This window comes from Rousettus aegyptiacus, unplaced genomic scaffold, assembly GCF_014176215.1.
Source record: "Rousettus aegyptiacus isolate mRouAeg1 unplaced genomic scaffold, mRouAeg1.p scaffold_m13_p_1, whole genome shotgun sequence".
Taxonomy (NCBI): domain Eukaryota; kingdom Metazoa; phylum Chordata; class Mammalia; order Chiroptera; family Pteropodidae; genus Rousettus; species Rousettus aegyptiacus.
The window spans coordinates 14,214,380-14,228,002 of NW_023416284.1; the positions used below are offsets into that span (position 1 = coordinate 14,214,380).

General features: G+C 47.3%; 1 protein-coding gene across 4 annotated transcripts in view; it reads right to left on the bottom strand.

Moving 5' to 3' along the window:
- Window positions 1-259: 259 nt before the first annotated feature.
- The window catches only part of TCEA3 (transcription elongation factor A3), a 33,704-nt gene continuing 20,340 nt past the window's right edge, over window positions 260-13,623 (bottom strand). For 3 of the 4 annotated variants that reach the window (XM_036229950.1, XM_036229961.1, XM_036229958.1), the window contains 7 exons: window positions 12,768-12,931; window positions 12,578-12,634; window positions 9,517-9,671; window positions 7,498-7,551; window positions 4,403-4,549; window positions 2,655-2,726; window positions 273-381 (listed from right to left, as the gene is read on the bottom strand). In XM_036229950.1, coding sequence (XP_036085843.1) covers window positions 373-381; window positions 2,655-2,726; window positions 4,403-4,549; window positions 7,498-7,551; window positions 9,517-9,671; window positions 12,578-12,634; window positions 12,768-12,931 — 658 coding nt within the window. In that variant the 3' untranslated portion in view covers window positions 273-372. Of the gene's footprint in view, window positions 382-2,654; window positions 2,727-4,402; window positions 4,550-7,497; window positions 7,552-9,516; window positions 9,672-12,577; window positions 12,635-12,767; window positions 12,932-13,623 lie in introns of all 4 variants that reach the window. The other variant, XM_016126784.2, reaches the window with a different exon arrangement.

Sequence of the window (13,623 nt, forward strand, 5' to 3'; positions counted from 1 at the left end):
GGTAGTTTTCATTTCAGAAAAGGTTGAGAGGTTCAGATGTGAGGGAAGGGACTCAAAGCACAGGTCTGCCAGCCCGCCGTCAAAGATACAACACCTCAGTTATGAGGCTCTGAAGTCTCGAAGTTTCTATAGGAGGTTTGCCAACACAGACTCAGCATCATACCCCAATTAGGCTCCCCCCATAAGCTGATCTTTATTCATAAGTGATGATTACTTTACAAAACAATCCTCCCTCTGATCCCTAATACCCCATTCAGAGTTCAGCATTTTTCTTCATTTTAATTTTTATTTTTTCTCCAGTTACGATGGCTTAAGTGCTTTCTCTTTGTTCTTCCTCACCTTTGTTCACTGAAATCTCGGCTGGCAGTTCTATCAGCAGAACTACAAAACCAAAAAGGCAACAAAATTTTAGAGCTTTCCCTGTACCACCCAAGGAGGCAGAGGAAGGGGAGCCACACAGCTGAGTCTAAATCCAAGGTCTGCCATGATTAGCTATGTGACTTTGAACAACTCACTCATCTGTAAAATGGGATCATAATTCTCCCCCAATGCGAGAAGGATATCAGATACAAATAAATAGAGTTTGATGTTGGATATGTGGTGGGCTCTCAATTCATGGTCAAAATATCACTGCGATTATCACTAATCACTTGAGTAGACTTCAGGCCTTCCACATGGCAATGCACACTACCTGAAAATGTCAGAAGCCAGGTAGCTGTCAGCTGTGGGCCCTGCCTCTCCAACTAACAGGAATGAGGCGGGGAAGAACTGAGTTTGGAGCAGGCAGAAGGTCCTTTCCCAATAGTAATAATGACAAAAGTGACCATTTATTGAGCACTTATTCCGGGCTAGGCAGTATTAACATGCATTAACTCATTTCATTCTCGCTATCACCCTAGGAAGTAGGTATTGTGTCATAGGTAAAAAAGAAACTTGGAGAAGTTCAGTGACTTGCCCAAACTCCCATAATACTATAGATGACAGACTCAGAATAATAAGAATGGTGGTTTCTATGTATCAGAAACATATATGCTCAGGGCTTTTTTGGTTTGGTTGTACAGGTTGTTCACTGCACAAGAGCACCTGGCCAAAGGGGCAGGTTGAGGCCGAAACTCAGCCCCTGCTCTGTTTGCCAGGCTCTGTACCCTGATGCAAGGCTGTGTCTACCTGAAGGCAGGGACATCTTTTTCTAATGTGACAAAGATACCATATTAGCTATCAGAGTTCCTGTTAATGCTTTACATGTTATTACATTCCCTAATCCTTTAAAACAGCCCTGTGGGTAGATATAATACTCCCATTTAATAGATGAGGAAATTCAGGCCTAGAGAGTTCAGGTCATTTAGCTAAGTCACCTTGTAAGTGATAAAAAGCTAGAATTTGAACCTGATGCTGCAGCCCATACCCTAAACCACCAGGCCACTATACTGGCCCCATCCTTAAGTGCTAAAAAGATGAATAAAGGAAAAAAATACATAATCGTTTGACTTTTACCTTAAAAAACATGGCAGTTATAATGGAGTCACAGGGCTATCGAGACCCTTAGTAAAGCTGTAGAAACTAAATCGATCAGGAATTGTGAGCATGATCTCTCAGAGCTCTGAACTATGTGACTTTTGCTCCTTAGGTATTATGGTAGCTCATTTCCTCATCTGAAAGTTAAAGTTCTAAAAAGGAATGTTTCTCATAAAGTGCGTGTGTGTGTATGTAATAATCTTCATGGAAAAAAAGGCATTATTATCACCCTTTTGCTCAGAAAGGTGAGTGACATGCTCAGGGTCACATAGCAAGTAGGGAGAAGTGGAGACTTGAAACCAGGGCTTCTGACTCCCAGCCCATGCTCAGTCTTGGGCTCTTTGCTAAGTACCTTAGAACTTTTGGAGTACCTGCTACCTGCCTGGTGGCCCAGACATCAAACATTACACGTGCAGATGAGATGGTACTGGAAACTGGCATTAATCACATGCCTACAGTGAGTTCTTTCAGAAGATGTGGCAGGAAGGAACACTATGGGAGGAGTCTTTGCTTGTCTCCCATGCCTGAAAACAAAACCTCCGCCTTTTCAGGAGCCGAGGTGGCCCAGGTTACAGCGTTGGGCGATGTAAGCTTTTCCAGAGCTGCCTTGGGACAGGAGCATGACCTGGGAGCACAGGGAGGGGTGTGTGTGTGTGTGTGTGTGTGTGTGTGTGTGTGTGTGTGTGTGGCGGGGGGAGTGAGGCCCCTCCGACAGGGCTCAAACTTCCTAGTCCCTGGTTATGACCAGGTTCAAAGGAAATACCATCTGTGAAAGCACTTTGCAAAGAGGTGTGGTCCAAATGCAGAATGCTATTGTTTTTCCTCCCCTTCGTGGATCTGGGGGAGGAGAGGAACAATTCCATCTGTGCTGAAATGACAGACTTGCCCATCCTCTGATAAAAATGCGGGCTGCTGCTCCCACCCCAGCTGGGGGCCTTCCAAAACAAAAACATGCACGTGCACTATCCCTCTGCCTCGCCAATAACAACCTGCCATGACCTCCAGCTCTGCAGACCCCCTCTGCACAGGCCGGTATACTCCCCGCCCCGCCCAGTGCACAAGGTTGTGGGTACACTCCTCCTTATGTGGGACAGCATCTGTGGATGACAGGGAAGGGAGACAGACCCAGACATACAGACCTTCCAGCGATTGCCGCATTCATTGCACAAGACAAAAGTAGTCATGGGCTCATCAGCGCTTCGTGTCTGCACCTGAGAGAGAGAGGCCCATTCATGAAGTCACTCCCCTGCTCTAGGACCTGCCATGGCTCCCAGTGTCTGTACGAGTAGGTTCAAATCCCAGAGCTTGGCACTGTTATTCCCATCCCCCTTTGATAATTCCCTTATCACTGAGAACTCCATACTATGTATTTTCCTCTCCTCGAGCAGGTCTATCAGCTCACTTCTAGTATCTCAGTGGCTCGGCCTGGCCTTTGCTCTTTCACTCTTGCTGATCCTTCTGAACCAATCGCTCTTCTTTTGCTTCAGGACTTATCACCTAAAAGAAGTATGCTCTGACTCACTTCTGAACACACCCTATAGGATGTGCCTCACTGATCAGATCTTGTGTGAGCTGGAAGCACCCTTAGAAATTACCTAGTTCATTCTTTATTTTACAGGTGGAGAAATTGAGAAACAGGGAGGAAAAGAGATTTGAAGATCACTGAGACTATTTCATGTTATGTTTTCTAGTTTCTCAACCCCTTAACCTTATTCGGGTACTAGGGACTGGGTTTCCCACAGCAAATCCCTGGCATTTCTGGATTTAATTTGTTCTACTTTTCTATGGCCAATCCTGGATGGCCATGACATATAGCATGTTGTTACTTTGCCGACACTCAGATATGACTGATGTCAGATGAAAGTCTGTGGGGTGGGAGATAGTCCCCTGGCTAATGAGTAAACCCAGCAGTTAGCCAGGAGGACCCAGCTGAGCACAGCCTTGTCACTGAAAAGCCATAACACCTGAGAAAAAATAACACTGTGGTTTCTCTACGCAGAGAAAACATTGCTAATGGGTGATGTATTTCTGGGGGGAGATGAGACACAGGAAGCATATCCCTCCGCATGGAAGTGTGCTTGGAACAGAGCAGAAGCTTGCACAAACATCTCCAAATTCCTGAAGCAAAATTCTCCGAGATGACTCCTGCATGGCAAGGCCGAGTGTGTATCTGCTGTAGCCACAGATCCCGTGGGCAGGGTGCTCTTGATAAATCTTTCTTACTTAACAGATGGAGGAATGAATAGAATTCTAGAGTGACTAGGTGCCAATTCGAATCTAAGAATATTGGTGTTGCAAGGGCATAACATGTGCACCCTGAAACAGGAGGTGGTTCCTTGGTTTTAGGTCTTCCAGAGAAGGGGGTCTCCACAGCCTTCTGTGGCTCCCCACAACTGGGCCGTGGTCTTCGCCCTTAGGATTCGGGGCTAAATCCCTTAGGCTTGACACACCAAGTCGGCTGTATTGCAGGCAGAAAGGTCCGAATCTGGCTTTGTTACTATCTCTGCCATTGACTATCCTTGCCATCTTGGACAAAGCTGCAAAACTTGTCCCGTCTGGGCCTCCGCTTCCCCATGCATAAAATGAGGGAGCTGAGTTTTAGACTGCTATGTTTCCTTCCGACCATCTGTGTAACTCTACAAGTCTGTACCCTGTGAGTCTGCTTCCCCTTAATCTTGCTTCAGGGCTAGCCAGAACACACTGGCCAAGTCCCATAGACACAAATTTGGGTGATTGTACATGCAGAAGAACATTTTCTAGAAGCCACAGGTGCATCACATTGTTAGATTAAGATTTGCCTTTCTCTCTGCAGCCCTTTCCCCCTCTGGCTCTTCCTTGAGCTCTCTCTGGCTCTCCACCTCTATGCCCCTTAGCCTTTCTACCATACCTGGTTATAGGTACAGTTCTTTTTCTTGCATTTGCTGCACTGGAAGAGGTCAGTGGTGGTGCCGCCAGTCTTGGCCATCTGGTGCTCACGGATGGCCTCCTGAGTCATGGCGTTCCTCAGTTCCCGCAGCTCATCACTGGCCATTTCCTGAAGAGAAACAAGCCTGCCCTTCAGGGCTGGGGAGTCCTAGGAGCCCTGCCCTATGCCTGGTTTCTAGAGAGCCTGAACGAAAGAGGGGGAAACATGCTGGATTGAGTACAAGGAGCTAGAGGGAGGCCTGGACCCGTGGCCCTCCGCCAGCTCTGAAAAGGCTATACTCGAAGAGTCCCCACTCTGCCTTTCAGTGGAAGAGCAAAACTGGGGGGCTCTGCCTGAGACAAGTGCAGAAGGGCATGTACAGGAGAGCAGAAGGCAAACAGCTCCTGCCCCAGGATCAACACTCTAGTGCAGTGGTCTGCAACCTTTTTGGCACCAGGGACCAGTGCTTCTATGAGAATCTAATGCCTGATGATCTGAGGTGGAGCTGAGGTGGTGATGCTAGCTCTAGGGAGCGGCTGCAAATACAGATGAAGCTTCGCTTGCTTGCCTGCCACTCACCTCCTGCTGTGCTGCCTTGTTCCTAACAGGCCATGGACTGGTACCAGTCCACAGCCGAGAGGTTGGAGACCCATGCTCTAGTGTACATTTCCTCAGATCTGGTGCTCACCCTGCCTGCCAGGACCTTGAGTACCTGCCTGAACTTTCCTGCTTGAGCTGACTTGACCACTGACCAGCTGATCTAAGATAGTCCCCTATCCTTCCAGTCTGGACTTGACCCAGTGCCTGTCTGAGCTGCGATCACTGCCCAGCCCATTCACCCTTGTGGGAACCTTGGTCTATGACTTGTTGCTGCTGTTCCCATCCCCCTACAACCTGAAACCTCTAACTTCAAATAACTGCTCATCTGTGCTCACAGAACATTTTTAAGTTCCTACAGAACAGAGTCTCATGTCTTATGTCAACTTACTGCAGACATTCAGTGTCCGTATTATCTAGGTCCTGCCCTTCTTTATCCATCTCTCTGGCCTTTTGGCTCTCCTTAAACTTCAGAGGAGAGCAGGGAGGAGGGCACTCAAACCGAAGAGAGGTCTAGCTAAGGTTGTTTGGGGGAAGGAGGACGGAAGAAGCTAATGTTAAAATGAGGATCTGATATTAGCTAAACATTTTCATTGCTGCTGTCTTTCCTGACTCCTTAAACCATGGAGAACAGAGTTGGCACAAAGGTTAAATAATTTTAGTGACCACTAAAACTGATGCTGACTGCTGTATCATAACCACTTGAGCTCCTTGATAAAATGCAGATTCCTAGGAATCTAAAATTCAAAGGGCAGACCCAGGAATGTGCATTTTTACTAGTGATCCCAAGTTATTCTGGTACACATGAATGTTTACATCCTACTGTGGTAAATTCAAGGAACAGGTACTAACCAACGGCAGGGGTATATAGAAAAACAAGTCAACCCAACACCATATGAGCAAAAAAGCAGCTGACTGTAATCTGGGGAGATTTTCCAGAGAATAATGCATTCATTCATTCAGACTCTGTTGGATGTTAATTTATTGAACGTCTTTAACTGCACTGGTGAGCTAGTAAACCGGCTTCGGCCATAAGGGTGGCTGATCTGCAGCATTTACCCATTTCCATGGTGCATACACTTCCACCACGGCCAATGTCAAGCTACTAATTTGATGTATCTGAAGGCAGAGTTGGGAATAGCTACACATAATCATCTCTCCAGCTGGTAAGAGCTGGCTCCAACATGCCACTGCCTCTAAGCCCTCAGGATTCAGATAAGATTTGGTTCCTGTCCCCAGGTAATGCTAATTTGGTGGCATAACCTCAGCTAAGTATCAAAGCGAAGGCACCGAGTTAGGGAGCTAAATGCTTGGGGGCAGGGAAGGCTCATTAAAGAAGCTGACACCTTAACCAGTCTTGAAAGATAAGCAAGAATTCCCAGGGGAAGACGAAAAGAATAGTGGAAGCCTAAGATCAGAGGCCAAGAATAACATGTTTCGGAAGGGTATTTGGAGCGGGTTCAAGGTGAGGAATGTGGGACACTTGGCTGGGGGCTGGACTGTGGAAAGAGGGTCTTGTGTGCCACCCAAGAAATAGAGAACAGGAAAAAAGTCTATCCGCTCACCCACCAATCCATTACGTATCTCTGCCCTGACTCATTTAGATGGTGCCAGCATCAAAAACGCATGGCGTAAGTACAGTGATATAGAAAACAAGGTAGAAAATGAGGAAAATAAAGGTACGAAGTGATATTCCTCACGTTGTCAACGCTCTTAGAGGAGGGCCCAATTGTGAATTTGATTAATATTTGTTGAGCACTTATGATGTGCCCAGCGCTGGTGTCAATGCTAGGCGAACAGTGAGCAGACAAGATCCCTCCCTTTGTGGGGCTGACAGCATGTCCACTCAACAGCTCTAACGGATATCTCAGAATCTACTCCTTTCTTGGATACGTCTGGGTAGAAAGGAGAAGAGAGAAGGAAGAATGAGGGCCTCAGGTGAATAAGGAAAGAGGCACGTGAAGGAAGTTAGGGAGATGCAGGGATGCACAGAGGGACGTCCATCCACACAGGCATCCGCTGACTCAGGCTTCCCCCTGCCAGGAGCCCCAGTTCTCTGTCCACAGCTCCGCGAGCAGCCCAATCCCAAGCTGTTTTTTTTTCTTATTGGAGCAAAAACGGTCCTATATTTCTTACAGAAACTTCCTGCTTGGGGCAAAAGATGACCCCAGGAAGAGGATCTCCTTGGCATCCGTTGCCTGGGTTGCCGGCAGAGGGGTCATTGGTGGCTGGCCCTGGCAGTCCCTGTGGACAGCCTACTAGATTCTTGGCTTATTCTCCTTGGCCTGGTCAGCCTCTTTTTGGGGCTGGGCTGGTCAACTGATTCTCTTGCCCTGTTCCAGTGAACAGGCCTGGGTGGGGCCTGACTTCTTCCATGTGTCTGGCTTGGCCAGTTGCTTTCCTAGGACTTCTGGAGCCCATCTTTGTCCTAATCCAGACAGACCTCCATCTTCTGGAAACTTGCTGGATTTGGCTCAAACCTGTGTCTTCTTGGTTCTCTTGGGCCTGGTTTCCCAACATGGCTCTGGAATTGCCTGTAAGACAGTCTCTTGATAGCATTCCCACTATATACGTGCAAAGAGAAGCAGAGGGACCCTAGAGCCACAGAGTGAGGGACAGAGAGAAATAAACACAAGGCTGGGTTTCCATAAAGGTCACAGCTTCACCTTGCAGGGAAGGAGAATACACTGTAATGCCAACCTGCAATTTGTCACTGTAGGCATATATTGTTATTTACCTACAAAAATCAGATATTTTAAATTAAGCAGAAAGATAACCCTGGTCCACCTGTTCCAAGTTTTCCATTTAATTCTAAAACCAATGTTATTTTTCTTATTTTGGGTATTTGAGGAAATCAGTGAACTCTCTCCTCAGAAAAATATATATACACATGCTCCATAACACACACACACACACACACACACACACACACACACACCCCTACATATGCCGACATACAATCACCCCATACATACACTAAATATACACACACACACTGAACACCAAACACACACCACGCACACACTACACACATCAGACACACGTACCACGCATATCACAAACACCCAGAGCATGTATATATACACATGCTCCATCACACACACACACACACACACACACACACACACACACCCCTACATATGCCGACATACACTAAATATACACACACACACTGAACACCAAACACACACACCACGCACACACTACACACATCAGACACACGTACCACGCATATCACAAACACCCAGAGGCACACTCTTGCCAAGTTTCGGAGGACTCCAGACACCCTGAGGTACATCCGCACTCCAGGATGCCATGCAGGTTCCTTCCCCTTCTCTGGGCCACCTCCACTTAGTAGTGCTTTGGCAGTGCCGTTTCTGAGTGCCTGTGGGAAATCCCTCACTAACTCTGGCAGTGAAGAGCTGCTCATACCTGAGAGTGTGCAAAAGGTCTTTCCAAGATGTTGACTCTGAAATAAACTGCTCTCAGTTCAAATCCTCGTCTGTCATTTGTGAGTTGTGTGTGGCCTCAGTGTTCTCATCCAGAAAATGGGGATAATATTTCTTCTTTCACAACACTGTGCTGAGGGTTACATGAAATGCTGGGTGAATGTGCCTATCGTTTACTAATTCTCGGGAGGGCTTTTCATGTATTAACCTTCTAAATGCTTCAAGTATATTAACTCATTTGATTTTTCATGGGATAGCTATTCTTATCCTCATTTCACAGATGAGAAAACTGAGGCATAGAGAGGTGAAGTAGCTTGTCTAAGATCATGCAGCTAAGTGCCAAAGGCAGAGTTCAAACTCAGGCAGTGTGGCACAGCTCCAAAGCTCCTGGCCACTACCTTCTACTTTCTCAAACAGGCTCGTTCCCTTTCCTCTCCCTTACTGACTGCTTTAAGCTGGGTCCATCCTTCCTTCCCATAAGTTCTCGTGATGGCTCAGTCATGGCACTTACCACCTGTTTTATACAACTTTGTAAGTATGTGTGTCTCCCCACCTTGGGCTGTGCTCCTTGGACAGGGACTCCTGTTTGGGCTTCGGCCCACAACTAGGTAATGGGACATAGGACTGAACAAGGCGGAAGAGGGAGAGGCAGATAACAAAGCAGTGAAGGGCAGGTGCTCTGAGGCCAACTTGCCTCCTGCCTTCAGTATTTTCTAGTTGTGTATATAGGCAAATCAGTTAACTCCTCTGAGCCTCAGTTTCTTCATCTGTAAAATGGGGATAATAAACATTTCTATCTTAGTTGGTGTGAAGACAGAATTGGCCAGTGAACCTAAAGTGTTTAAAATAGTACTAAATATGCATTAGCCATGTCCATGATCCTGATAGTCTAGAAGCTTTGGAGACATGAGGAGTCTGAGAAGGTCTGGCCGTAAGAGGCCCCTGGCTCATCTTCATGGAGCCAAAAGCCACCGCCTCCCAGACCTGCACAGAGCTGGAGGAACCTGGCCTCCCATCCCATGGCGCAAAGGTCTCAGCCCCAGGCCTCACCTCTGCTGTCATCTTGGCAATGAGCCCGGCAGAGATGGCCCCACTGAGCACGTTCCGCCGCAGCCCGGGGTTCCTGGGGTCCTTGAGGTTGCTGATTCGGCTGCGCACACGGTTCCGGTACTTCATGTCTGTGCTCTTGAGCTCCTGGTAGATATGTGACACAGTCAAGGGCCAGCCAGCCACTCACGGAGGGGTACAGAAGGAAGGGGAGACTCCCCCTGAAGCCCGAGGAGCCCCATGGCCATCTCTTCCTCTCCTTGGACTTGTACAGGGGTCGGGTGCTTCTGTGGCCTCTTGATTCTCCAAGTGTGGGTTTCACTTGATATTTGGGATCAGCCAACATACCAGAGACAGGAAACAGCCTCCATGGTGAGATCAGATCACAGCAAGCACTCTAGTGTCACGGACCCTGGGTTTGCCTGAGCCTCTTGTGTGACCTCAGGTGAGTCGCATGACCTCTTTGTGCCTTGGTTTCCTTATTTATAAAATACAAGGCTGTTAGAGGATTCCGTGAGTTAAGCTACATGATACACTAGCATGGTGTTGGGGACATATCGAGTACTCAAAATTAAGAGGCTGTTAAGATGATAACAATGAAGATTACCTGTAGTTATCTAGAGGTTGTGAGTCCAGCCGGCAGAGGAAAACATAAGATTAGGAGCCACATGTTTCAGGCTCTAAGAAGTATTGCAATAAAGAAATTGCTGAGTTTTGTTTAATCCGATGCTCCCAATTTTCTAGTAATATACCCTTTTCTGTAGTAATATCTATTACCATCCCCTAGACCCTACTTTGAGAATTGCCAATCAGAGTTATGTCTCTCACTAATAGATGAGGAAGCTGAGGCTTAGAAAGGGTGCAGGCCCTTGCTCAAGGTCACAAAGCAAATTCCCGGCAGAGACAGGGCTGGAAGCCAGACCCCCTCCTAATGGTAATGCTCTCTCTCCACTCACCCAGCAGGAAGTTGCCCCTGGCCACGGACCACAGTGAGTTCTCTGTCCAGATGCTGCATCCCAGACAAGCCTCCCACCGCCTCCTCCCTTCTCCATCCCTAGAGGAGCTCAGGGAACACAGCCACATTTTCTTGGTCTCCTAAGCCAAGCAGAATCAGGAAGACGAAGCCTTTGCTGGGAAAAGCTGTGTACGAGAAAGAGACTGAGGGGAGGAATGTGGAAAGTGGAAACAGCTGACTTGCTAGAAGAGGTGGGAGGGAAGGTAGTATTGTTGTTGTTTTTTGTTATTGTTTAATGCTGTTTGTACAATAAAAATGTAAAAAACAAAAACAAACAACAAAAAAAGAGTGTGCCATAATGTAACGGAAAGCCAAACCATTTGTTTAAAAATCTGTGTTTAGGATAACTGGAAGTCGTGCATCTGCTTGGTATGAGTGGACAGGTGGGCTGGCAATATCTCCATCAACCTCTTCCTCACTCTGTCTCCATTTCTTGCAATCACAGGGAAGGATGAGGTGGAGCACAGATGGAGTGAGGAAGGGAGGGGGTAACGACCCCTCAGAGGAGCACATGCAAGCCCCACTGGCTGCCATGTCACTCCAAAGAGCATAGAGCTTTTTTTAGAACACAAAGCATTCAAGCCCCTAAACTATTCTCCCCGCCGACTTCCCACCGCTAAGAACAAAGAGAAAAAGGATTGATGAGGCCCTGACTTCCTCTCCTCCAGAAGAGGGACAATCAGTGGAGGACAGACGAAAAGGAAGAGGAAAGGCCGGGAGTGGACCAATACACTGAGTCATCCACCTTTGTTTCAAACTGGGCTTGATGGTGGAAGGGATCTGTTTGGAGGAAGGGCTGTTCCAGAGAAAACGAAGATGAAGAGCTTGCGCTCTTTATTCTGAATATATTAGAAATTACGAAAATGCACTCAGTGAGGTGCTGGCTAGCTCAAGACATGCTGGTTAATAATTAAATGACAGTGATGAGAAAATCCCAGATGTGTTGAAGGATATTAGGATGGGCCTCAGGCAGGAGATGGAAGCAGTTAAGTTTGTTGCCTGCGGTTTGGCTCCTGTCCCTCCTCAACCCCAGCTGGGCTCCCTAGGTAGAGCCCAGGAGGCCTCAAAAGGGTCACTCAAACCCCAGTGTGACACTCAGACCCCCTCTCTTCTGGGGATTCTGTCCCCCTCCCTCCATACCTCTTTGACATGCAAAGCTTTGTTTCCAGTTAAAGAAATTCTAGCATTCACTGGGTGGGGCACAGTGCTGAGGGATTTTTTTTTTTTTCCCCAAAGACAAAAATCTTTTGGTGCAACAGGCCCATTTATACAGGTGGTCACCTCTTCTGTCCACACGAGGCCTTTCAGGTAGTGAAAGAATGGGGCATATGCAAAGGATTCAGGACTTGGACTCCGAAGACCAAGGTTTTCAGTCCAGCTCTGACACTCAGTAGTTCCTGAGTCTCAGTTCCTTCCTCTGTGAAATGGGGACAACGGCCCCCTGCCATTACGGATTGTTGTGAGAATTAACAGCGGTAGGAAGTGCTGACTGCCCAGTACTGTGCCTGGTACGTACTGGAATATAAAAAAAATGGGAGCTGTCATCTTCAGAGGCTGGAAGAAGGGGAAAGTCTGAGCATGAGAAATTCTGTCCTCTCTGTCTACTCAACTTTTTGATGTCACAACCGAGGCATGTTACGACACGACCTGCCTGGCACAGCAGTTGAGCCCTCGGGTTCTGCAGTCACACTTTCTGGGTTCAAATTCCAACTTTGCCACTACTATTCGCTGTGTGAGCTTTGGCAAGTGACTTGACCTCTCTGAGCCTCGCTTACTTCATCTGTAAAATTGGATTAATGAGGGAAACTACCTCATGAATTGTTCTCAACACTGAATGAGGTACTGCTCATAAACAGCCTAGCGTGAAGCTGGCAGGGACAAGACTTAATAAATGTTAGACGGAATGAAGAACTCTGGTTGTGGGACAGAGCAGGGGGCTGTCCCTGGGGCCTTTGCCCCACCCTGCTCTCTGTCCTGTGTCCCCTGCCTTGGGGAGACCTGCTGCTGCACAGTCCAGGCACCCACAACCCCAGCACAGCTCAAGGATATGATCTTCAATTTCTGATGCCATCTTGTCACAGTTGACTCCGTAGTCCTTATAATCGTCTAAAAGAGATTTGGGAAACACAGCATCAGCACACATGGCCTTGGCAGTGCAGCCTGCTTGAACCAGGGAGAAAGACCACGTCTCATCTGCCCTTGGGAAGCCCTTCCCTCTCCCCGTCTTTGGCCCTCTCACCATCTGCCTTCAAGGCTGCTGAGAGCATCTCCACACACTTGTCCCGGACGGAGTCCCCTGTGAGATAGCAGGGTGCCAGGAGGCAGACTGAGGGGGCAAAGGTTGGGCTCGAGGGGCTGGTGGGTGTTTTGGGGGTCTCCACTTTCGATTTGCTGCTGTTCGATCTGAGGATGACAATAAGTAATCAACGCTTTGACATTAAGCAAATAAAGCATTTATTGAGCAACATTCTAGGTGTTTTTATGGATGATCTTTAATCCTCATAACAACCCTGCGAGGCAGGTACAATTTAGGCACTTGATATGGATCATCTCATTTAATCCTCGCAAGAAGCCAATGAGGTCGGTACTATTCTCATCTCCATTTTAGAGTTGTATTTTAAAGTGCATTTTAGAGACAGATGCATTTAAAGATGCATTTTACATAATAAGACTCAGGTCACCTAAGTGGAAACCAGTAGAACCAGAATTAAAACCCAGGCAGTTGAACTCCAGGATCCACACTCTTAACCAACCACTGTCCCCTACTGGTTCAGAACAGTTTAATAACGCCAAAGACTCCATTCGAATCCATTCGGCACTGTGCTGTCTGCTCTCTCTTTATGTTGTCATTGAACCACTTAGTCATTCATTCAAGATGTATTTATTAGGGACCTATTCTGTGTTAAGAACAAGGGATAAATCAGGGAAGAAGTCAGAAAAGCTCCCTCCCTCAAGGAGCTTATAGTCTATGAGTAGTGAACGTACCACCATTTAAGAGGGCTGACTTTGACCATGTGCCAAGAACTGAGCCAGACACTGTCGGAGCCTCTTCCAATTTAATTCTCACAGCAGTCCTAGGAGGTCAATACTATCAT